Here is a 27,161-nt window from a genome sequence, read left to right as displayed (position 1 = left end):
CTAGAAGATGCGTGTAAGACTACCAAACATGAGATAATGAGTTCAATACCAAAATTATAAAAAAATTGTTTTTTAAGGGTAATAGCTGAGAGAACGACAGAGGAGACCCCGAGAGTAGCAGTAGTAAAACGAAGGAGACAAAGCAGCGCGAGCCGAACAAAGAAAATGAAAACACCACCACCCGAAGCAAAGCACATGCAGCAGGCTGGTAAAGGGTGATTTTTTTGAGGTTAGGATTTTCATGCATTAGTATTTGACAGATCACGTGGTATTTCAGACATGGTGTCAAAGAGAAAGATGCTCAGTATGCTTTGACATTTCATCATGAATAGACTTACTAACTAGCAACGCTTGCAAATCATTGAATTTTATTACCAAAATCAGTGTTCGGTTCGAAATGTGTTCATTCACCGTAACGTTGCGTCCAACAGCATCTTTGAAAAAATACGGTCCAATGATTCCACCAGCGTACAAACCACACCAAACAGTGCATTTTTCGGGATGCATGGGCAGTTCTTGAACGGCTTCTGGTTGCTCTTCACTCCAAATGCGGCAATTTTGCTTATTTACGTAGCCATTCAACCAGAAATGAGCCTCATCGCTGAACGGTGAATGAACACATTTCGAACCGAACACTGATTTTGGTAATAAAATTCAATGATTTGCAAGCGTTGCTCGTTAGTAAGTCTATTCATGATGAAATGTCAAAGCATACTGAGCATCTTTCTCTTTGACACCATGTCTGAAATCCCACGTGATCTGTCAAATACTAATGCATGAAAATCCTAACCTCAAAAAAATCACCCTTTAGATGGTTTTTTGTCTTGCTTATGGATAATAGTTGTTGTTGTTATATGTTGGCTTGCAAAGAGTGACCTTCAACAACAAATTTGTACTTTGGGTCGTTGAGATTCAAAATAAGTTGTTGCAGGAAAATTAACAACTTTCGTACTTGTTTTTTCGACCAAAGTTGATGTTTTTAAAAATTATTTTTATCTGTGTAATATTTAGGATGATGCTCAGTGAAATTTTCCAATAAGGATCGCATGTAATTCTTGGCTTCGAGAAAAGGTAGATAGGTTTGTGCGAATATCCACTTAATCGAATACTCTCAGACTTTCTGTATACATGGATGGGTTTAAATAGGATAGAAACTATGCGGGAATCTTCATTAGGTTTCTTGGGGCTTCATAAGACACCTTATGACACCTAAATGTCGACTATCAACTAGTTGCTTATACGGAGGTGAACAATTTTAACACAAAGAATGCTCGCGGGAAAACTAAAAGATGCACCTGCACAGCAATTAAAAAAAATCCTAAAAGGTTCACTCTTTTCCGGTTTTGCTACAATTTGGGACAGTGATAACGTAATTTAATAGTATTTTACTGCAATGTGGGCCGGTTCCTCGAAAGAATTTCTTAAATTAAAGAAAAAAAAAAAAAACAAGTAAAAGAGTCCTAAGTTCGGCCGGGACGAAACTTGGCAACTATCAGCATGGATTCTGCTAAAAATTTTTACAAAATTTAGTTGAATGGCATAATTTTATTCTACATACTAAACTTCTGTCAAACCAGCAGAAATTAAAGCTTTTAGGAAGCGAACAACTATGATCGAAAGACCGGTTTACATGGAAGCTATAGCAGGTTAAAGACTGACTGGTATAAAAATTCGACTTTTCTAAAATTTAATAAAGTCGACTCGAAAATAGGAAGACGTCTAAAAGTCGAAAAATCGATTCTTTCAACTTTATATCACTTGAGATAATTTCGGCGATGGAGCGGTTTCCTGATATACACGGACAGTCAATCGGCGGTGAAGGCTCTGGCATTGGGACATGTGAGGTGGAGACTGGTAAGGGCTTCTTCTTCGAAGTGTGGAGAAGACTGTCATGCTCTGCTTGGTTCAGGCCATCAAGAGGTCCGTTAAGTGCTGTGCAATCTTCTTTGTGGAGTCTACGCTTTATACAATGACCATGCAAACGAGGAGTGTGCTGGTGCTGTCGGTTGCAGAGTGCCAAAGCGCTGTGGCCTATTAAATGCAAATTTGCTCATGAACATTCCATTAAGTAACATGGGCAAGCATCTCACATATCAATGAGTGCTGTCCGATTCAAGTTTAATCCCAATGATAATGGTCCTCCTTTTAAAGCCGAGTCTGAAAGGCGTGCGGCGTTGCGACAGCTCTTTGGGAAGTTTTTGCATGGCATAGTACCTCACAAATGTTCCTAGCATTAGGAGGAGATAACCATCGCTGATTTTGTTTTCTTTTGATGTTCTCGCCAGAATTCGAACCCAGGCGTTTCGCGTCATAGGCAGACATGCTTACCTCAGCGCTACAGTGGCATCCTGTTGCTTAGTAATTCATGAAAAAGGACGCCGCTTATCCTGGGGCTGAGGAAGCATGACTTCTGGAGGCATGAAGAAGGCTACTAGTTCTGCTTGGACCCGGGCCATCAAGTGGTGGCTGTTAACGAGGCGGTGATTAGGTTGGCCAGGAATGGATCGGATTTATGCGCTGTGCAATCTTCCTTGTAAGGTGTTTGCTTTATACGATGACAACCCTAACGAGGAGTTGTTTGTAATCCCCATGCTTGCTTTGGATTGCCGGGAGGCAATGGCCCTGTTACTGAGTCATTATCGAAAAAGAATGTCGTTTGGTTGATTGGTTACTCCTGAATCAGTTCTTTGACATCGCGCTGGGCACACACAGCGTGGGACTTCTGTAGGATGTGTGATCCCGTGCCGGGATAGCTGTGAGCACCACAAAGGTTGGGACATTGAGGTCCCATCTGTGTGGAGTTCATTGCTGTCACGAGAAGCTTAGCTTCGAGCTACCGGGCAGTTGCGGACAATCAGCGGTATCGACTAGAGAGTCTCAGTGAGAGGCCGGGCGACACCGGCTCTTGTACAAATACTGAGTGTCTATGATGCTCGATATTCCAAGGCGGGTTTTTGGCGCCTTTAAATAACCAATAGCCACACTGTTCCCGCGACGATCGGTCTTTTGGGCCAGAACGAGCTTGGTTACCCACAGAACCTTGACGAGGATCGTCACCTCCACATGAAAACGTGACTACAACAACATGACGAGGAAGAGTTGGAGTCGGTCGAGCGCTTTTTGTGTTACTGCCCCACAGGACATGAGGAGAAGATACAAAATAATGAGTTAACAATTCTTGTTTCTTTCCAGGCGCATAATCCTCTAGTCGCTGTTGAGTTCTGTTGAGGCTTTAATTGGATGATTGAACAATGCTCTCACCTGTGAGAATTTCTCCTTGGTCCGCAAAGTTCCATACTTTTTTGTCTTCTGCGTTGGTACTATCCATATTTTTTCTTTACGTCCTTGCGCGTATCACTGCTTTGTCGCCAAAGCTTAAATTCTCCATGCTGTTTCTCAAATTTGGAAATTTTCTTACAAGGCTCGTGGATTGACGGAACTATGGTATTGCCATCTGGAAGTTCATGCTACATAGATAGAAGTTGTTGCTATATGGATAGAAGACATAGTTGGACTGGGGGTCTACACTGAGAACCTAGAGACTGAGATCTGTTTCCGACTGCATGACCGTAATACGGTGCTGCAGGAAGAGATCCGGGCGATCTAGGAATGCATGAGGTGGTCTAGTGTAAATGCTACGACCTCGAATGTGAACAACTTTACGGACAGTAGCTGGTCATCAGAGCAACAACAACCAGGAGGGTAAGGTCACGAACTGTCTTGGAGTGTAAGGAGGGGACTAACGCCCTCTCTGAGGATATCACGGTCATTGTTTGGGTGCGCGCCATAACGGAGTGTGGGGGAATTATAGAGCAAACGATTTTGCAGTGAAGGCCTTATGATAGCCGTCAATAAATTTGTTAAGGGCGATATAAGGGATATTTCTCTCATATCAATGAGTGCAGTCCAATTAAAGTTTAAACTCAATGATAAGGGGGCTCCTTTTTAATGATGAGTCCGTGCGGTGTGCCGCATAGCGACACCATTCCCCAAATGTAGGCCTCATGTGTAAGGGGATAACCACCGCTGAAAATTTTTCGGATGCCAACATTTGCGCCACGATGGCCTCTCCTATCCCTGTTCCTTAATGGAATGTTCATGGAAAATTTTGTTAGTAGATCTTTGACCAACCCGCCAATCGTAAAGTTCACTTATTTTTGTGCTGCCGGGGTTGGCCAGGCGAAGCCCATCATGTTCCTCAGCCAATCTCACTGCTACGACCGGGAAATTTAGTCTGAAGGTCGGTATTCGACAGGCTGGGATGAAGCGGGCAGCTGCTGTCGTGATGATTGAGGGGAGAATACGTCTTCCATATGTTCTGAGTACCAGAGTGCAGGGTAGGCGTTGAAATCTCCCATGATTATTCGGTTCTCGACCATGAGCAATGCTCCAAAATCAGATTTGCGCTGACTATCATAATGACAGTGAGTGAGCTAGAGCAATTTGCCACGATTCTGATTTGGCGTCGTCGTTTATGCTGCAGAACAGTGAGTTATCTATACGTTTCGCCAGATGAGTGTCTCTCTCGTTTTTCACATGTTCTGAGTGCTAGAGGGCATAGTAAGCGTTGAAATCTCCCATGATTATATTGGGTTGCCCAAAAAGTAATTGCGGATTTTTCACATAGTCGGCGTTGACAAATTTTTGCACAACTTTTGACTCTGTCAGTTATCAGCTGTTACTTTTAGCTTGCTTTAGAAAGAAAGTGTAAAAAAAGTATATTTGATTAAAGTTCATTCTAAGTTTTATTAAAAATGCATTTACTTTCTTTTAAAAAATCCGCAATTACTTTTTGGGCAACCCAATATAGTACTCGACCATGAGCAATTCTCCAAAATTAGGGCGATAGCCGGACCAGTAAGAGAAAACTGGCGGAATATACACATTTAATAGTTTTGTCTCAGTATTACCTGCTTTGACGGCGATCACTTGCGATTCGAGATGTTCATCCTGTAACCTCCTGTCAGATTGGATCGATCTGTATTGCAATAATCGGAGGATTATAAACGAGTACTCCCAGCATAATTCTCACTTTATCTCTTCGTATGATGTTGTAGTCGTCACAGCTGCAAAGTCCGAAATTGCCGTTTAATTTTATTTACGGTCACAGCTGAATTGCATTCATTTTATGCTATCCTGAGTGGGCACGTTGACATGAAGTGCTAAATTAAGGCGTTGTGGTGGGACCTGTATTGGCAAGGCATTGGGCATTGGTTGTTGTGTTAGCCGAGGTGGTGAGTGTGCTGAGAAAAGATGGAGTGGGTAGAGAAGGTGGTGTAGGTGGCGGGGCAGTTCTTGACGCTACTAATGTAGGATGTATCCGCTCGCTGCATACTGCACAAAACGATGGCCCGGGGTTGAACTCTATTCCGGCTCGGACTTATAAAACTCGGAACAGGCCAGTCAGAAATTCTAGCTCCGAAACAGAAAAATGTAATTATGACTTCTGTGTGTAAGGGGGTTAGCGATTCCTGACCATCCTCTGGCGAAGTCTGGATCATTCCGGTTCATAAAATCGACCGCATTAGGTTGTAAACATTCAGTGTTTGTTTAGCTCATCCTTTGCTGGATCTTATGGATTATATCGTTGGCTTGGCTTTAGTTGGCGTTATGAACATTAATTCTAATACATTGATTTTTGCTAACTGTGGAGAGCAATTCTTAACATGTATATGAAGCTATAACTAAATTTGGTCCGATTTGGATGAAATTTAGCATTTTCAAAAGGGAGGCATGGCATGAAGTCTTATTCGCAAAATTTGGATGCATCATATAAAGATTGTGTCTAGCAGTGCATATAATATTAAATATATCATACCGATTTTCATCAAATTAGCATTAATCGTGGTTTGAAAAAAGTGACCTGCGCAAATATTGATGAAAGCCGCATAGCAATTTCTTCTTCTACAGACGTTTGTCGATTGGTATACTTAGTATCCCAATATATCTAGCTCTTTTCTTTTCAGTTTTCACTTCCCAAATTTATAATATACAGCTGCACAGTGGTGTTTCATGGTATAATGAGAGGAACGTGTCTTTGAGAAACGAATGTAACTGATATTTGAATTAAATCTTATTCCAATTGTCGTTTATTCTATTGATTCTTCTATGATAAACTGAATAGTTGTTATCGTATTTTTATGTGGAAGGGGGAGCATAAAAAAACAAAGGATAGTTATTCGTCATAGATTTTGATATTGTGATTGACAAAAGGAACTTTTTTTCTCGTTCACCTTTTTTGGAAATTGAATAAGTTCACACAAGAGTACTACAATCTTACCTAAACTATTGATTTTTCACAGGGAAAATGTTTCGATAAAATCGATAGTTTAGGTAATATTGGGTTGCCCAAAAAGTAATTGTCGGTAATATAGTAGTAATATAGTCAGCGTTGACAAATTTTTTCAACGGCTTGTGACTCTGTAATTGCATTCTTTCTTCTGTCAGTTATCAGCTGTTACTTTTAGATTGCTTTAGAAAAAAAGTGCGCGAAATTTTGTTTACATTTGTTTGTTTGGCATCAATTTTAATATGGGTACCACATGTATTGAAAGAAATTCATTCAACAAACCGAATCAACGCTTGTGATATGCACCTTAAACGCAATGAATTCAATCCGTGTTTAAAACGAATCATAACTGGAGATGAAAAATGGATTGTTTACAACAACGTTAGTCGAAAACGATCAGGGTCCAAGCATGGTGAACCAGCTCAAACCACTTCAAAGGCTGATATCCACCAAAAGAAGGTTATGCTGTCTGTTTGGTGGGATTGGAAGGGTGTGGTATATTTTGAGCTGCTTCCAAGGAACCAAACGATTAATTCGGATGTTTACTGTCAACAATTGGACAAATTGAAAACAGCCATCAAGGAGAAGCGACCAGAATCGGTCAATCGTAAAGGTGTCATATTCCACCAGGACAACGCTAGACAGCACACATCTTTGGTCACTCGCCAAAAACTGAGTGAGCTTGGCTGGGAACTTTTGATGCATCCACCTTGCACCATCAGACTACCATTTATTTCGATCTTTGCAGAACTCCTTAAATGGTAAAGCTTTCGGCAATGATGAGGCTATAAAATCGCACTTGGTTCAGTTTTTTGCAGATAAAGGCCAGAAGTTCTATGAGCGTGGAATACTAAATTTGCCAGGAAAATGGCAAAAGGTTATCGAACAAAATGGCAATTATATATTTGATTAAAGTTCATTCTAAGTTTTATTAAAAATGCATTTACTTTCTTTTAAAAAATCCGCAATTACTTTTTAGGCAACCCAATATTACCAAATGATTGTGAAAATGAGGCAATCCTTACTAAAATTAATAGTTTTCCTAGAATAAAATACATTAAAAGTGGTGAGGTGGAAGCTACAGTTGATTTCATTAGGCTTAGACTATTACGCGGTTCTATCCAAGTTGAGGCACCTATTTCCTCTCTCTATTAGCGAAAGAGAATGAAAAGGGCATGACTTCAATAAACACTAGTCCAACAAATTCAAAATCATCTGTATTACCATACTTTCGCATTTTATCCTCCCCCTTCTGCCTTCATTGTTTCTATGGTTGATGTGGATATTTCCGTGATTTGTATTTCTTTATTTTGTAGTATTTTTGGAATAATTTGAAATGTTTGTTTTTTTGTCAAGTTTAAAAATTTTTAATTTCTTTTTTATTTTTAATGTTCTAAGATCATTAATTGGGAGTTTTAGTTTTGTATCTTTCACAAATCTTCTTTTTTTTCATTATCATCTTTTTTAATGTGGTAATTATTTTTTATGTTTTGCGTAAGATATTTTTCCAAGGGGATAAGGAAGGGGGTGGGTCTTTTTTATGGGGTAGGAGGTGGTAGGATTGGAATAGGGCCATTAATTGTAATTATAGTAATAGGGTTTAATTTGACTAGCACATGTATTTCTTTTTGGGTTTCATCATGCGAATACGTCATTTAGAGCCAATGCCATTGGCTACCAATGAACTCGGCTGCGGTGCTGACGATGCGCTACTCGTGGCTTGACTCTGTGTATTGGGTCCATGACCAGATGTCTGCACGGGCGTAGGCGGCGAACGTGTTACTGCTCCTCGTATGGTTGCCGATAGGGGTATAACTTGCGATGGGTGTTTGGTGGAAAGATCTGTAGTACGAGTGGTGCCGCAAATCTGAAAGCAAGGAAAATAAATAAAATAAATTTCAATAAATACAGATTTTCCATAATTTGGATAGGAGAAAAGAAGAAAGGCAGCAGTCGCAACAAGACTTTATAAGTCGGAACAGAGTTATGGTGACGGCGATGCACAGTGGGATAGAATAGAAAAAAACAAGTAAAAAAGCATTAAGTTCGGCCGGGCCGAACTTTTGATAACCACCACCACCTCGGGTATATATGTAAACCCCATTTCGTCACAATCCGGTGAAAATTGGATAACTTAAGCACCCAAATTCGGCACGGACATTGAGTGATCTAATATATATGTCACTATTCAATTCTGTAGAACAAAATATTGGTCTTTATGGCAGATATATTCAATTATAAACTGATCTGAACCCTATTAAAGTCTAATATCGTGAGGCTCAGAAGAACTCACTGTTTCAAATTTTAGCGAAATCGGATAAAAATATAAAGCTTTTATGGCCTTCAGACCCTTTATCGGGAGATCGGTTTATATGGCAGCTATATCTAAATATAGTCCGATCTGAACCATATTTAGATCAGAGGTCGGGAGGCTTAAAATAACCCACTGCTTTAGTTTTCAGCAAAATCGGGTAATAAAAAAAGTCTTTATGGCCTTCAGACCCTTTATCGGGAGATCGGTCTATATGGCCGCTATATCTAAATATAGTCCGACCTGAACGTCAGATGTGGGGAGGCTTAAAATAACTCACTGTTGCAAATTTCAGCAAAATCGGGTAATAAATAAAGCTTTTATGTGCTTCAGACCCCTTTATCGGGAGATTGGTCTATATGACAGCTATATCTAAATATAGTCCGATCTAATCCATATTTAGGTCAGATGTTGGGAAGTAAACCACTGTTGCAAATTTAAGCGAAATCGGGTAAAAAATAAAGCTTTTAAGGGCTTCAGACCTTTTATCGGCAGATCGGTCTATATGACAGCTATATTTAAATACAGTCCGATCTGTATCATATTTGGGTCGGATGTTGAGAGGCTTAAAGCTGCGCACTATTCCAAATTTCAGCGAAATAGGATAAAAAATAAAGCTTTTAAAGCTTTCAGACCCTTTATTGGGAGATCGGTCTATATGGTAGCTATATCTAATTATAGTCCGATCTAAACCATATTTAGATCAGATTTCGGGAGGCTCTAAATAACCTATATTTTTAAATTGCAACGAAATCGAGTAATAAATAAAGCTTTTATGGCCTTCAGACCCTTTATCGGCAGATCGGTCTATATGGTAGCTATATCTAAATAAAGTCCGATCTGAACCAATTTGAGTCAGTTTTCGGGAAGCCTCAAATTACTCACTGTTTCAAATTTCAGCAAAATCGGATGAAAAATGAAGTTTTTATGGGCATTAGACCCCTCATCAGAAAATCGGCCTATATAGCAGCTATATCCAAATATGGCCCGTTCAAGAACTTAACCAGAGTGCATCAAAAAGACGTATCTGTGCCAAATTTCAACTTGTAAAGGCTCTCAAGTGATAACAACAGACGGACGGACAGACACACGGACTTCGTTAAATCATCTTAGAATTTGACGACGATCCGAAATATATATACTTTGCAGAGTCGGAAATTGATATTTCGATGTGTTGCAAACGGAATGACTAAATTAATATACCCCCTATCCCACGGTGGTGGGTATAACTAGTAAACATATGTCCTTTGAGAACGGAAATTGGTTTAAAATTTGAAATGGTTAGAGCTGAGGTTTCATCAAGATCATGTGCAAAATTTTAAGGCCCTCAGAGTCCGGGGGCCTCTTAGCAGAGTCCTAAAGTTGGTCATCCCGGAATTGCGAAAAATTGTTAAGGCTGCCAAATCTTCATTTGTGGTCCGATTTTCAAAATTATTTTTTTTTGCTGGATAGTGTTCAATAATCCCTATAAACAGATTGCTACAGGTACCCAATATCTTCATTAGTTTCGAGGATATTCAACTTTTTTATGTTGGTCGATATTACCTATTTTGTATTTTGCGATTACGAAAGCATTTGTGGTTCGAATTTAATTTTGACGCATGATTTGAATTGGTGACAAGATACAATGACTTTGCCCTTTTTCCTTAACGGAATGTTACACCATTTTTGATACACCATTTTATCCAATATAGAATGGACTTTGAATGTATGGTGGTAACAGACAAATCTGGATCTATCGATATTGCTGGTTAAGTTGATTTCCCATGCCGCTATGGACATACATCTGAGCCAGTTATCGGCTTATTGTGCTCTCTTAATACTAAAAAGGAGCATCGAAAATAAGAATACACGTCAGAAGCCTGTTCTACTAGCAAAAGCCCTAATTATTTTCTATACCACGTCCCAAAGTCGGTTAATGTCTGGCATTGTGTTCCCACGAAGTGCCGGTGTCTGTCCGCGAAAGCCGGCAATGGCATATAAATGCTCCAAAGCCTCATCATCTTCCCCACACGGCCACACATGCTATGTGAGCTCATAGTTCAATGTGTCGCGTTATGATATCGAAAGCTTTATTGGCATAAATACCTGGGTATTTACCCATACATAACCAAATGCTGGGTATTTATAATATTGCAGATATCTTATTTATATAAAACCTTTTGGAAACAATTTTGATGATTTCGTATTCTATGTATATAAACCTGATATTTTGATCTCGCAAAATCAGACTATAGTAATACATAACCGTTATATAGACCGATCTCCCGATATAAAGACTTCGGACAATAAACTGTTCATATACTATACGATTTCTATAAAATTTGGCACAGTGAGTTCTCGTAGACCCCTTATCACTTCTTTGAAATGTGGTCCGGATCGGACCATATTTGGATATAGCTGCCGCCCGATTTCCCGATATAGTATTAAGAACATATAAGATCCATTTATTATCCGATTTCGATTAAAATTTGGCACAGTATGTTCTGGAAGATTCCTACCCATTCCTGTCAGATCGGACCATATTTGGATTCAGCTGCAGCTAAAGACCGATTTTCCGATATAGAGTATTGATCCTATAAAAGAAGCATTTCTCATATGATTTCGATGAAATTTGGCACAGTGAGTTTTACACCTTTTTTTTGAATGTTGTCCAGATCGGACCATATTTAGATATATAGCTGCCATATAGTCTAATCTTCCGATATAGAGTATTGATTCTATTAAAGAAGCATTTTTCATTCGATTGAGATGAAATTTGGCTCAGTTAGTTTTAGTAGACTTCTTCACCTATTTGTTGAATGTTGTCCAGATCGGACCATATTTGGATAAAGCTGCCGTAAAGACCGATCTCCCGATAAAGAGTGTTGAGCCCATAAGAGGAGCAATTTTTCATCCAATTTCGATAAAATTTGTTACAGTAAGGGTCAACCAGAACTCATTGTGCCAATTGCCTCAAGACTTTAAATTTTGAGATCGGTCTATATAGTGGCTATATATAACTATAGTCCGATTTTATGAGATCAGAAAGTCCATTTTTTTTTTTTTAGATAGATAGATAGATAGATTTTATTTTGTTTTCTTTAAACATTACAATTCAAATTTCTATATACTGTTTGATTAAGATAACAAAATGTAAATGTAATTAGTTAATGACAATAACTTTAAATAGTTGTCTGTCAATACCATATTTGTTTTAATTTGTGCTGTTAAATAGCTAAATTTAGTATGTTTGCGTAACATTACGTTTAGATATATACATTTTATAAGCCATAAAGTTAACGTAAAATTTTATAAAGTGTAAAGTTAAGGAAAAAATTTACATATTCTTTTTTTTTTTTTTTTTTTTTTCAGTTGTACCCCCACACCTGGGCTGCATATGACTGTGTGGTTTTGCACACACTCTGGAAAATTTTCCATTTCGATATAAGGGATACATTTGAGTTATTGATCAGATTTTCCCAAGCTGCGTTTATACAAATCTTCGCTCGTTTGTTTCTTTGTTCTGCATGCTTAGTAAAACTCATTTTTGGAGTTAGAAGGACTCCAAGGTAGCAGTATTCGTTCACCACTTCAATTTCTTCATTGAGGTATTTCCATCTCTCCCTTGAAGATAACCGTCCTCCATTTCGAAACACCATTATCTTGGATTTTTGCAAATTTACCACCATATTCCATCTACTACAATAGTTTTCTAAATTCCATATCATTTTTCGAAATACTTCAATATCATCAGCTAGTATGACGATGTCATCAGCGTACAGTAGTACCCGAATATTTAATTCGTCTAGCACTAACCCTCCTTCCAACCAGTCGTGTATATCATTTAAATACAGAGTGAACAGTAAAGGCGACAGCAAACACCCTTGTCTAACTCCTGTATAAGTATTAAAATGTTGCGATACATTATCTCCAGTCCAAACTACCGATTTAGTGTTTTGGTATATGTTTTGTATTAAATAAACCATCTTTGTTGAGATTCCGATTTCATGCAATTTATAGATTAAAAGTTGCCTGGGTACCATATCAAATGCGGCTGAAAAATCGACGAAAAATGCGTACACTTTCTTTCTTTCAGATAACTTGCAGTGGACGATTGATGCCAGGTTGTAAACATTGTCTACGGTTGAGTATCCTGGTCTAAAGCCTGCTTGAAATTCTTTTAATATATTATAATCACTAATCCATTTCTTTAGTCTATTATTTACAATTCCCATAAAAATCTTGGCCATTGTATTCATAAAAGAGATGCCTCTATAATTACTTGGGGTGTTTATATCGCCCTTTTTGTATATAGGAAATATTACCGACTCTTGCATGATGTTATCTAGCTGTCCTGATTCATAAATTCGATTATATTGACGTGCTAGCTCTGTAAGAAATTGATGTGATGAATATTTCAAAAACTCATACGGCACCCTGTCCATTCCTGGCGCCTTATTTTCTTTCGTTTCGTTTAAAACATCTTGAATTTCACGTACATCTATTTCTCTATCCAGTTCAATATTTGTTCTTTTCAGTACGGCATATTCAATGTTATTTGCAAACTGTGGTTTATTTAATAGCATATTGAAATATATCTTAAAATCCTCAGCAGAAATACTGCTACCGATTTTATGTTTTTGTCCTCTTATCTGTTTTGCAAGTATCCACCATTGTTTTACATCTGTGGTGTTGCAGATTTTAGCTTCTAACTCTCTGGCATACTCCAATTTCCTTTCTTTACATGTTTTCTTGTACGTCTTAACCGCATTCAGATAAGTTTCTTTGTCTTGTAGAGTGCTACTTCTCCTGAACTTATTGAGGCATTCAAATGATTTTTTTCTTGCCCTCTCACATCGACTGTTGTACCAGTCTGCTTTGTATTTGTTGCATGTATTTTGTTTATTTGTTATTACGACCGACTTCTGAATTAAATTGGACAAATCTGATAGATTGTCTATACCATTCCCATTTATAGCTAAAAGAAGGTTTTGATTCAAGCTGTTCTGGTATCGCTCAGTTGTTGCCTTTTTCCAAATAAGTTTTGGCGGTAAATTTAATGGCTTTGCATTGATATCGATTTTATTTAATTTAATTTCTATTTTTAGTGGAAAATGATCAGACCAAACTTTTTCTTCAACTTCGAATTTTTTAATCATTTTCAGTCCATAATATGATATTGCTGCTAAATCGTTAACCGAACTGCCATTTTTGCTCACATACGTGTAATGCCCCTCTTCGTCTCCTTCGGTTCTGCCATTTAGAATTAACAGTCCATTATCCTCACAGAATTCCATATATTGTTTTCCTTTTGCATTTACAATTGAGTCTTTTGAGCGCCTGGTTTCCATTCCCGCTGTGAACTCAGTTTCCAGACCGCTTTCAAGATTTTGTTGGAGGTTACCAATTCGTACATTAACATCCCCTGCTAATATTATATGTCCGTCATCTATTTTTTCAAATATTTCTCTCATCGCCTCAAAATCACAGGCCCAATTCTCTCCACGTATATAAACAGGAACGAACGTAAAACATGATTCCAGTGTGCTTATTTTAATCATATTTAAATGGTTTTCTTTCACGAAACTATAATCAACTCCTTTTGTTTGAAGATCTTTTCTAACACCGCATACTATTCCACCACTTGCACGCCCATGTATACTTGATCTTTCTGCTTTCTGCCACATTAAATTGAAGTCCTTAAAATATTTCGACCAGTTTTCTGTTTGGGTTTCCATAACGTGCGTCTCAATTAATGCAAACATATCAAAGCCTCCAATGTATTCGAAAAACTCAGGGTACAAACATTTATTTTTTAAACCATTAATATTATATGAAAGTATTTTAAAAGTTGTTTCTGACAAAATATTCATTTCTTCTATTACTTGACTATATTCATTTTTATCACTTGGGAACTTCTTTAGTTTTTTAGATTTAAATCGTTTTTTAAAATATTATATTTAACATTTAAATTGAAATCTTCTCCATACAATTCCTTAAAAATATTAATTGCGCTAGTCATACCGCACACCAACTTTTTCTCAGAGTTCCACTTAAACCATTTATTTTCAATTTTTAGCTTATCATCCCTGACTTTTATTTTGTATTTTTTGCTGAAATCCATAAGTTTTCTCCGTAGTTGAAGCATAACTATTTTATCCAGCCTTCTTTCTGCGTTGAGATCTCGTTCGATGTAGATTTGTGTTCCTTTAAGAAAATTAGTTCGATGTAAAATATCCTCTACCTCATTTTCTGTCTCGAATTGAACTACTACCGCAGCTATTCCGTTTCTTTGATATAATGTTCTTGCTGATTTGGCGCGTATGTTGTTTGGGGTTCTCAGCACTTCTTGACAGAGTTTTTGTATCTCAAAAACGTTTGTCTGTTGGATCGACAAGCCTCTAAACACCAAGTTTTTTCCCTTTATATTTGTTTCCAAATCATTTAGACGTCGCTTGAGCATATTGTTTTCATCTTTAAGAAGGTTCATCTCGTGTACCAGCCCATCGTTAGCCATCTTTAGTTGTTCAACTTCTTCAGACAATGTTGATAATCGCCCCAAAATCTCTTCATTGCATTCCTTTATTATCGCCTTTAAGCTGGCCACACTAATATCCGAGACTCTTTGTTCGTTACTCATTTTGAATTGTTTCGTATTATTCTTCACTTCTCCTTCTGGAGATAAATTATGAGCTTTTCTCTTTTCCAGTTTGTGAATTTATTTTACTTTGAGCCACAGTAGAATTTAAATTTAACGGTCAAAAATACTATTGTGAATTATGCTTATTTTGTGTATAAGTACTCTGTTGAAAGTACTCTGTGTAAACGCGGCCGCACCTCAAAAAGACAACTGTGAACCAATCAGCTGTTTATGTTGTTTTGTTATGTTTACATTTATCTTCACTATCAAAGCAGCACCATGTCGTCCTCGGTCTTTTGCAATAGTTTTTTGGACCTAATTTTTCCTTTGGCCACCAAATTCACAACTTCGACGGGAGCTCACACAAAAGCGTACGTATTATTTAACAGCGAACTCTTTTATGACCAGAGTCCATTTTTTACACAAAGAATATGAAATTATTAGCAAAACATCTGAAAATTTGTAAATACCCACAATAGGTATTTGTTGGGTAAATACGCATTGGGAATTTACCCGTTAGAATGCGTTAATCTGCTTCTTACACTTTAATAATATTTGTGACCATATCGTCCAGGTTGTTGTTACCCTGATGACCAGTTTAATATTAGTAAAGGTGTTTACACTCAACGTTCACGCGTTAAAACCACATCACGCGTTCCGTGATCACCCGGATATGCACTTACAGGATCGTATTATGGTCAGGAAGTCGGAAACATATCTCCTCCTTTTCAATTCTTTTCCCAGGGCCCACTGTTTCTTCTAGCTTTGATCCATCTGTGTAGCATGATCTTGACCAGAGATCCTTCAATCCAAGAATGTGCCGTTGGCAGCAATGCCTTGCACTCGACCTCAAGAGTCGTCTCAGTTATCCGAGCGAAAACCTCTTCCCTTCCTTCCAGGTTTCCTATCGTCGCCTCGATTATACAGCGATGGTATGAGCTGTTCCCATCTTCAATCCATTCTCCCATCGCCTTAAGTCTTATAGCAGCAGTGGCTGCCTCACACTTAATCTGTATGTCAATGGGTCGGAATCTACAATAGTCTCCACTGCCCTAATGGGCGTGGTCCTAATCGCTCCGTCTATGCCAAGACAACATGTTCGCTGAACCCGTTGTATGGTCCTTATGTAGCACTTTTTCTCCATCGCAGACTATCAAACTTCTGAGGAGTAAGTAAGTATTGTTTTAATCACGCTCCTGTAGAGCCAGTGGACTATCCTCGTATTCAACTCCCATGTCAAGCCTACAGTCCATCTACATAGTGTCCAACATCTGTGAGCCATCACGGTACGCTCTTGAATGTGACACCTTCAATTCAGTTTCCTGTCCAAGATCGCTACTAAGTATTTGGCCCTGTCAGATATCGAAATCATTCTGTTCAGAAAACGTGGTGCATCAAATTGGCCCATCAAATAGCTGATTCGAATCCTTACCCCTTTAAAGTATTGTAACATCGAATGTATAACCGACGTTTTCAAATCCCTTCTCATTCGCCATCTATAATAAGTTTTTTATGGTGGTCATCCATAGGAGTGGCAATAAAATTTCACCTGTGGCATGCCCTGTGCCACATTCTTCATTTTATTTCAGTCATGGGATCCATAATCTATCCACCTGTTCCTTAGAATATGGTTCATCCAGTCCCTAAGGATACGGTCTACCCAGTAATGGTCTAAGGATTGAATCAGTGTGTCGGTCGGTCAGTGTTAAAAGGCCCACGAATGCAGGCCGCCAATGTGTACGCCTTGGTATCGAAGTATTCTCCTATTTTATGCACATCCTCCACCGACCTTCACTTCACAAGGCATGCCGTTTGTACTTAAGCAGTTTCACCGACCTTCCTTTGACGTAGGCATGCTGTTAGTACTTAAGTAGTTCACTGGATGTCCGGCTCTTTATCATGGTGTCAACAATACGTTCTTTGATTTTGAGTAGAAAGGAGGAGAGGTTTATAGGTCTGTAGGCTTTTGGTGTCTTATAAATTGTCTGTCCGGGCGTGGGTATAAATTCCACCTTTGCCTCCTGCCAGGCTTTCGATTATATGAAAGTTCTAGGCAAACTGTGAAAATAGTGGCCAGATAGTCGGCCTCACTCGTAACGCCGAAATATTCCATCAGGTACGGGTGACTTTAATGGTTGGAAGCTCCTCAAGGCTTCCTTAACCATAAATCCGTAATTATAGTCCTTAGATCAACCTCATTATTCCAAGATTCTTGTGTTTCCTTTAGTCCCGTCGTATCTTTTTTAAAATGCGTTTTCATCAATAGCCTCAACATGTCGTCCGTTGACTCTGCTTTAACTCTCATGTCGTCTACTAACGTTTCAGTGTGGACATGTGTTTTTGAGAGACGCTCTTTCATCTTGGCGGAATTATAAACGCCATTGACCTGTTCGCAGAAAAGCTTCCAGGAGCCACGTTCTGCCTTTCTGGTGATCTTATTATATTTCTTGAGCCATGTGTAATAAACATCCTTCTAATCTTCCGCTTTTTTACGAAGTGCTATGTTTTAAAGTCTCCGAATCTCGTTTCCAATGTTGCGAATCCCGGTCTTCCAAGGTCTTTCTCGAAGATGACAACTATCGAAAGATCCCACTATTCCTGTTGACATTATCGTCAATGACTTCTATGTTGGGATAATCTTAATTATCTTGCCCAAGTCTTCTTCTCATTAGTCTTTCAAATTTTGTCCAGTTGGTTTTCAACTTATTTCGGAAGCTTATCGGATTCGGCGCTGGCCGTGCTATTCTAAATCTAATATAGTGATGGTCAGAGAAGTAGTGTTCCATGGAGACACTCCAATCGTGAACCTCATCCAATAAATTTTCTGAACATATCGTCACTTCTAATACCTTCTCTCTAATCCTATTAACAAAGGTAGCAGTGTTAGTATTGAAAAATTCTGCCAGAGCTTGGCTCCGCTTATTAGTGTTGGTACTACCTCACGAAATGTGGTGAGAGTTTGCATCGCACCCTATTAGTACCTCATTTCCTGTCTGTTTTAGTTTCCTCGCCAACCGTTGCAGCTCCGACGTGGGTGGCGGTGTCGGAGAGTCGAAATGCAGATATCACTTTATCTGCTTTTCGACTCTCCAGGCATGTTCCTTATCTCATCACTGTTGTATTCTACGTTGAAAACTCTGGAGAAAATATACAATTTAAATTTTAATGACAAATAAAGCAGGTCTACGACCGAGTGCTACCGTCAGCATAGAATAATTGGTAGTTGAAACTTTGTTCCCGAATAACAGTCCAGAAACTTTGTTCCCGGTCGTCCATGGCTAATGAATTATGACAATATGGATCTCGCCGTTACCGATTTTTTCCTTCAGAGTGTGTGTAGCGGTTTCGCTCAGGTGGAGGTTTATCTGGATGACTTCAGTCATTAAGCCTCTTGTAAATGGGCTTCTTGGAAGGGGGTGCCTGACTCATCGTCTGCTCACTGTTCTTTAGCCTGTATTCTGTTTCCTGTCACTGCACTGCTTGATGTCTTAATATTAGGATCTTTGCCTATCCTAGGATCTTTGCCTATCCGAATATTTAGAAAGTCGGTAATGTGTCCATCGTCGTCTCTCTGTTCGTTAGGCTGTACAGAGCCTTGCGTCCCTACACTGCATGATATTCCAATATTAGGATCTTCGCCAGTCGTCGTCTACCATATCTTGAGTAAATGAGATTGTCGGGAATAGGTGATGTTCTCATCGCTGGCTCCCTGTTCGCTAGGCTGCATTGAGTTTCCTGTCACTACACTGCCTGACGCACAGTGGGCGAAAAAAAAAATAAATAATAATAAAAAAGTAAACAATTCTAAGACAAAAACTTTTAAAGGTATACTAACAATAATTTTTGTATTTTGCAGATAAGTGTCCTTAAAAAAACTAAAAATTATTTCTGGCCCAATTTTTATACTAATAGCCAAAATACGCTTTTCGGGCAAATATAGTTTCAAAAAAGCATTTTTTAGTAAATTTGCTGTGGATGCTAAAATATTGTAAGGAGCAAAAAAAAATTTTTGTTATGAGGACTTACAGAACATTCTGGACTTTGGAATTTGAGAACTCGAGGAGTTTTTCCAATTTTTTAATACAAAATTGAAATTTTGAATTTCCAAAATGTATAACATTCAAAGGAATGATCAGATGTGGACAGTTTTTGCGGCAAAGTCATTGTAAATCTTGTCACAATCCAAATCATGTTAGTGCCTTAGTAACTTGCAAAATACGAAGCCAATCTTTGCCAAAATTTCAACAAATAAAGATTAAAATTCGTATACCCCCGAAACCAGTAGATATATTGTATACCTCAAGCAAACTTTTTATTCCCACCACCGAAGGAGGGGGTATATTCATTTTGTCATTCCGTTTGCAACACATCGAAATATCCATTTCCGACCCTATAAAGTATATATATTCTTGATCAGCGTAAAAATCTAAGACGATCTAGCCATGTCCGTCCGTCTGTCCGTTTGTCAGTTGAAATCACGCTACAGTCTTTAAAAATAAAGATATTGAGCTGAAACTTTGCACAGATTCTTTTTCCATAAGCAGGCTAAGTTCGAAGATGGGCTATACCGGACTATATCTTGATATAGCCCCCATATAGACCGATCCGCCGATTTAGGGTCTTTGGCCCATAAAGGCCACATTTATTATCCGATATTGCTGAAATTGGGGACAGTGAGTTGTGTTAGGCCCTTCGACATCCTTCTTCAATTTATCCTTGATCGGTCCAAATTTGGATATAGCTGCCATATAGACCGATCCGCCGATTTAGGATCTTAGACCCATAGAAGCCGCATTTATTATCCGATTCTGCCAAAATTTGGGATAGTGACATCCTTCTTTAATATGACCCAGACCTGTCCAGATTTGGATATAGCTGCTATATAAACAGATCTCTCGATTTAAGGCTTTGGGCCCATAAAAGGCGCATTTGTCCGATGTTGCCGAAAGTTGCGACAGTGAGTTTCGTTAGGCCCCTCGAAATACTTCTGCAATATGACATAAATCGGTCCGGATTTGGATATAGCTGCCATATAGACTGATCTCTCGATTTAATGTTATGGGACCATAAAAGGCGTATTTATTGTAGGATTTCGCCGAAATTTGGGTCAGTGAGTTGTGTTAGGCTCTTCGACATTTTTCTGCAACTTGACCCAAATCGGTCCAGATTTGCATATAGCTGCCATATAAACCGATATCACGATTTAAAGTCTTGGCCCCACATTTATAATCCGATTTTGTTAGGCTTTTAGACATCCTTGTCCTATATGGTTCAGATCGGTTTATTTTTTGATATGGCTACTAAAAAGACCAATATTCCTTTTATACACAATTGAATAATGACTTGTACTTATTAGTATTTGGTCCAAGTTGGAACAAATTTCAATATAGCTGCTATGGGTCATAAGGTATGTATTTTTCACCGGAGTTTGACGAAAGGTGGTTTACATATATACCCGAGGTGGTGGGTATTCAAAGTTTGGCCCGGCCGAACCTAATGCCTTTTTATTTGTTGTTGGGATATTTGATCACTATCCAGCAATTTTTGAATTTAAAATTTTCAAATTTTAAAAATTGATCACAAATGAAGATTCGGCAGCCCGAACAATTTTTCGAAACCTAAGGTGACCAACTTTAGGGGCCTGCAAAGAGGCGCCCGGACAACCTAGGGTCTGGAAGTTTAGCCGAGGCGCTAGCATCTCGGCTCTTACCATTTCAAATTTCACATAGATATCTGTACCATTTCTCACACGGCATATTTTTTTTTAGTTTTTATTTCGATTTTCTCCCTCTGTGTGACGTCTCAGTATTAGGAACTTTATCTGTACTAGTCTTCCGAACCATTAGAGGGTTGGTTTTGGTTCCATCGTCTTTTTCGTTAGGCTGTATTGAATTTCCAGTCTCCGCAATGTCTGATGTTCCACTATTAGCATTTTTGCCTATCCTAGTCTTCCAAATCTTGAGTAAATGGGCTTCTTGGGAGTGGGTGATGGTCTCATCGTCGGCTCCCTATTCGTTGGGCTGCACTGAGTCTCCTGTCACTGCATTGCCTGATGTTTCAATATTATGATTTTTGCCTATCCCTTGAGAAAGTCGTTGATGGTTCCATTTTTGGGTCCCTGGTCGTTAGGCTGTATTGAGTTTATCGTTCTTGCACTGCCTAATGCTTTTATATAAAGATATTTGCTTATCCTGGTCCTTCCAATATTGAGGAAGTCGGTGATGGATTAGCCGTCGTCGTGTGCTTTCATCGTGAACAATGTCAGCCATCTGTTTGAGAAATATGCGACAGTAGAGGACAGTTCTTGAATTCAAAATTCAATGCATCAGATGGTGTCATGCTCTGTGATGCACAAACAAACCATCCTTTGGAGCCGACTGAGTATTGAAAAGTAGATGGATTTTTGAAGCGCCGTCCACCAAAGCCCAACACCACATAGCATTATAGACCTGACTACTGCAGTTTATACCCAGTGCATGACACGCTGTTTAGATCCCAAATTGTTCCAATGGCTCTCTTGCAGATATATTGGACAAGAGTTGCCTTTCTTGCCCTTTCTAAAATATTTGATTTAAAGTTCTCTAAGAGTGTTGGGAAACTTTCGACTAACCGCAATAGCCACGTCATCAGCATCGGCGAGCATTTTTTTTAATCTAGACACAATAAAAAATTGTTGATGGCTCTATTCCAAAGAGGAGGAGTTAGCTTCCCTCCTTGAGGTTTTCCTCTGCTGACCCATATTTTTAGATCTACAGGTCCCAAGCCTGGCGTAATTCATCTGACGTTGGTTTTACATTTTTGAAAGCACCCTGAATGTTAAAAAGTGCTACCATTGTATATTCCTTGACTGTGAGAGAACCCTACATGTAGCCGACGAGATCATGTAGGGCTGTTTCAGTGGACTTGTCCCTATTATATGCATGCTGTTGTCGAGACAGCGATCTCAAGGGATCTTGGCCTAGATTCATCAGCTTAAAAGATGGCAGACTTATAGATCGAAAATTGTTCGTCTTCGTGTTTAGGTTTTCGAAATGAAAATGTCTTTTGTGTCTCTTCATTCCGCAGGTATACGAGTATACGAGTATACGACATGCTGATATCGTATATGCAGAGTATATCTCCCTAAGCCAATGAATGTCACAAAGTCCAAAATTTGGGTTTGGATTTTGTGACAAATTAACATTCCAATATGTCATAATATTCAAAAATACCTGTGTCACTTAACCCAAATTTATTTATGCAATAACACCAACATCGCTGAGCTCTTAAATTTGACTGATGAATGATAAATTTGTTGTCCAATTTAAACGTTTCAATAACTTTGAATTTTTTTAACATCGAACCTAAACTGATAAAAAGACATTGAATTTTGACTTACCTGATGATGATGTTCCCAATCCTTATGTTGGCAAAATGCACCACAATATCTGGCCAAATTACAACCGGAACATGTTTCTGTTGCTTTGCGTCCACAATTCCAACATGCCTGCCAGAAAGAAAGAAAAAAAAAGAGACAACAAATAAAAAAACGCCAAACAAAGAAACCACTGAGTCTAGAAGGTCTTAGCCTGGAACTTACATTCTGACTAGCACCAATGGAAGGCGATTTGTTGTCTAATTCTCGTTCGCTTCCCGAATGCCGGCTCATTTCTACAAAGAATTTCTCCATGCGCAAACGTTCTTGGGCCATTACCTCAGCGGCTCTGGTCTCGGCAGCAACAACGGCTCTTTGAATTTCAATGACTGCTTGCCGTTTTACCTGCAAAATGCAGAATGAAGAAGAGATTAGCATTTTTTTACTTATGTCTAAGTATTGTCACACTTACTTGATTGACTGCATCTTCTGCATTTCTCTTGAACTCTGCCACCTTTTCCTCGGTTTGCCGCCTGATTTCCATCAACGTTGCAGGTGTTACTTCTCCAAAATTAGGCTGTTGAGGTTCTACACCTCGCTGTTGCAGTATGGTAATGGCTCGTTTGGTTTTATCCACCATGGCGGAAATGCAGTTCAACATTGTGTGTATATTCTTCCATTCCTCTTCGCCTTGCATGGGCCCCGAACCTCCAGGGGCACCACCACCAGGACCGCTACTGGCAGATGGCATAACAGTTCGGGGCAAAGTTCGATGAGCGGCTGGTTCATTTGAGACAGAGGAACGCATATCCCGCTCTTCTCGATGGTTGGACTGAATTTACGAAAAAAAAGAAAACATGAGGTTATGACTAATTTTTGAGGGTGGGAGCAGTTTGGTTTACCTTCTCCATTAAATTGTTGAAGGTGCCCTCGGATTGTGTGGCTGCTACACCCGAGGTGGAATAATCGAATATGGTGGGTTGAGCAGAAGAGAAGGGTATACGAGATTCTGGCGCTGGCGCATGTGGGTTATGGGCATGCAAACGCTTGGGCGGTGGATAGGCAGCCATGTAATCACTCCACTCTTGGGCTCCATTGTGTCCATGGGGATCCATTAAAGTGTCGGAAGGCCTTCGCTTAAAAACTAAACTCGTGGGCCCACCGCCATTGGATGATTGCCCATCAAGTTGTACAAAAATGTCACTGTATTCTGCAGGGGGTCCATGGGGTGAGAATTCCATGACTGAGTTTTCATTGGTGGTTACATATTGGAGTGTAGTCTAAAAGGCAAACATGGCCAAGGTAAGCAAGTAAACCTGCGGCACAGTTTCAATTTCTCAAAACTCACCTGATTTGTTGCTCGTGCCAGTGCGGCGATTTCCCTCTGCAGCAGAGAGATGTGATTCTTTAACAATGGAATGACATAAGGCCTTAGAGGCAAATTAATGGCCTCCTGCAGGGCCATACGGAATTCATCGATACTAATGCCACCACTGCCCAGGGAAATGACCAACGCCCTCACCCGATCACTGACCTCCGGGTGAACATCCTGCGCCAGTTGCACCAGGGACCCTAGGAATTTTCGTATTTTACCCAAAAGACGGGCCTGTTCAACATGGGCGGCGGCTGCAGCAGCAGCTGCCACAGCGGCCTGTGCCGTTTGTGCGCTGGATTGTGGTGGTGGCGGTGGCGTTGTCGTTGCTCCATTGATTACCGGTGAAGCGCTAGCATTACGATTCGGTCGTGGCGGCGGTGCTAAACTGGAGTGATGCTGATGCAATTGCGGAGACATTGGAGAACGTGGCGCTATGGCTCTGGCAGATTCCGGTGAATCTGGAGTGCGGCACGATCGCGAGTTCGTCGAAGATCCGTTGGGATTTGTGGCTGAATTGGAATTGCTGCCGTTTGAGTTGGTTGTAGTGGAATCTTTACTGCTGCTGGAAGAGTTTGATGTGGCTGTAAATGAATAGAAAACCGACATAAGTTTTATTTACACAGGACTCCTCTACGAAAGGTTAAATCTGATTTTGAATTAAGTTTCAAATTGATTTCCTCTTTTGTTTTTCAACTACTACACAGTAACATATTTTTACAATGCTCATGACACATTCATTCAATAGAGAAAGAGAGACTTGCATCATGCCCTTGGCCGGAAATTAAAGACATCAACACAATGTCCATGCTCATTTCGAAACATATCCTGAAAATTTTCTCTGTCACAAAAATTTCACTTGAACTGACCATGTAATCTCGGAAGACCAGCCGACCAAACGACCAACAACATCAAGTGCAAGAGCAACTGCATTGGCAGCACTACCAACATCATAAAGCAATTTGTACAAAATGTTGCTAATTTATATGCCATGTTCGTTGTACACACAAAAGTGCTGACCATGTTTCTGCCGATGTTGCTCATGTTGCTGTTGCTGTTGCTCTTGGTGGTTATTGTCGGTTGCTGCTGCCTGCAGCAACATCAACGAGGCAAACGACAGCTGTTGTTTGCTTCCTGGGGGCCTAGCAGTCACCACTGGACGCTGGTCATCGATGGGTTTTCTTTGTGCGTCAGCCTAACAAAGGAATTGCATTAAGGCTTTACTCAAGCTATGCCTGTCCCGTCATAACCACCCAAACAGCTAACCAACCAGGCCGAATTACACATGACATGGCCTGTAGGGATGCTTGATTGTTGAACATCTTTTGTGTGGGTGTGAGTGAGCATATCTTACTGCAGTTGCTGTTGGTGGTGGTTGGGCTGTGAATAATTTTTCGTTATGTTGTTGTTGTTGTAGTTGTCATTGTTGAACTAATGCATTTATGATGTGTGTAGGACAGATGTTGTCCATAGTGTAGGGGGTTTGTGTGCTCTACGGCAGCTTAGGCACATGTGCGAGTGTGTTTGTGGTAGACATATCCTTTTAGTTGCTAACAAGCACTTCACCATTAGACAAATGCATGTTTATCCTTTGGTCAAACATCAGCAGTAACATGGTCAACCAAGCAGCTCAACCAAAAGACTGACTCTCTTCTGGCTACAATTAAAGCAAACTAAATATTTTATGAGTGGATGGGTGTGTGATCTAGAGATGTGTGCGTGGGTTATATTTCACGATGTTGACTCAAAAGACAAAAATTTTTTACCCACGCACCACTTACGAGGAAATCACGACTCATGAAACACTTAAGAGACATTCTTTACACACGATGCACTCCCGAGAAAATCACGACTCACGAGTCACGATTAAACAAACATTTTTTGATATCCGAAGGGGGTCGGACCCTCCTTACCACCATTTTCGAAAACACCATATCTCGGAGGTGGGTGCACTGATTTAAGCGAAATTTTGTATGTCACCTTATGGCAGCCCAAAAATACGAAATTGGTATTAAATTTTTGGGTCAAATAAACTGGGAGGACGCTCCATCCCAAAACCCAATCTGTCTGTACGGTTCCCCCGATTGGGACAAAAGGGGTATCAAATGAAAGGTATTTAAGAGTAGAAAACCGTATCTGCTATCCAATTGTCCCATTGCCACCCCGACCCCATAACCCCTCCCATATAGGACGTATTTGCTGACCATTCCAATATGGGGCTGTAATAGGAAGTATTTTGGAATAAAACACGAATCTGATATATATTTTCAGGGCCAAGTCATTGAACGGCCGTCCCATCCCCCAAAACCGGTCATGTTTGCCGACTATGGAAATAAGGGGCTCAGATGAAAGGTTTTTGGAGTAGACCACGAATCTGATATCAACATTCGCGTTTTTAGGGCTCATACTCTAAACCAGACTTATTTCCTGACTTTTGCAATAAGGGGTTTAAATGAAATATATTTGAGATTAGAAAACGAATTTGATATCCAATTTTGAGGCCAATGACAATATGGGTTTCAAATAAATATTATTTTAGAGTAGAGCACGATGCGGATATATTTTCAAGGCTAAGTGTTTGGGGGGACCACCCCTTTTCCCTAAAACACCCCTAAATCGGCCATATATACTAACCACGTCAATGTGGGGCTCAAATAAAAGGTATTGGGGGTCTACCCCTTCCCCAAAAAAACTCACAAACAGCAATTATTAACTGACCATCGCAACATGGGGCTCAAATAAAGGTATTTGGGAGTAGAGTATCCAAATGTGGGACCATGCATTTGGGACACCGCCTCTTTCCCACAACACCCCCAAAGAGTACACATTTTGGGGCCAAATGTTTGAGGACGCCTCATCCCATAAACTCCTCTTAAACCAATGGCAATATGGGGTTTGAATAAATGGTATTTGAGAGAAGAGCACCATGCCGATATATTTTTCTGGGCCAAGAGTCTAAGGGACCACCTCACCCCCGAAAACACCCCTAAATCGGACATCATGGCAATATCGAGGTGAAATAAAAACTTTTAATAATGCAGTATATATAACACCCACCCAAACATTAATGACCCCAAACCCTGCGAACGAATTCATAGACCAGTAAAGATCATATGGGATTCAGTTAAAGGCATTTATATTGTTATGTTTTTGCGATATACATATATTATTTTCGTAGCAAGGTATTTCACTAAAAGCTCTTGAATTGTCGAA

General features: G+C 39.6%; 1 protein-coding gene across 1 annotated transcript in view; it reads right to left on the bottom strand.

Moving 5' to 3' along the window:
- Nucleotides 1–6,666: 6,666 nt before the first annotated feature.
- The window catches only part of LOC106087559 (protein CBFA2T2), a 93,520-nt gene continuing 73,025 nt past the window's right edge, over nucleotides 6,667–27,161 (bottom strand). Inside the window, exons 3-8 of the mRNA XM_013252642.2 lie at nucleotides 23,925–24,532; nucleotides 23,479–23,856; nucleotides 23,049–23,408; nucleotides 22,802–22,981; nucleotides 22,601–22,708; nucleotides 6,667–8,156 (exon numbers count right to left, since the gene is read on the bottom strand). Coding sequence (XP_013108096.1) covers nucleotides 7,941–8,156; nucleotides 22,601–22,708; nucleotides 22,802–22,981; nucleotides 23,049–23,408; nucleotides 23,479–23,856; nucleotides 23,925–24,532 — 1,850 coding nt within the window. The 3' untranslated portion in view covers nucleotides 6,667–7,940. The remainder of the gene's footprint in view (nucleotides 8,157–22,600; nucleotides 22,709–22,801; nucleotides 22,982–23,048; nucleotides 23,409–23,478; nucleotides 23,857–23,924; nucleotides 24,533–27,161) is intronic.

This window comes from Stomoxys calcitrans, chromosome 5 (genome assembly GCF_963082655.1).
Source record: "Stomoxys calcitrans chromosome 5, idStoCalc2.1, whole genome shotgun sequence".
NCBI lineage: Eukaryota > Metazoa > Arthropoda > Insecta > Diptera > Muscidae > Stomoxys > Stomoxys calcitrans.
This window is presented reverse-complemented; position numbering and strand designations above follow the sequence as displayed.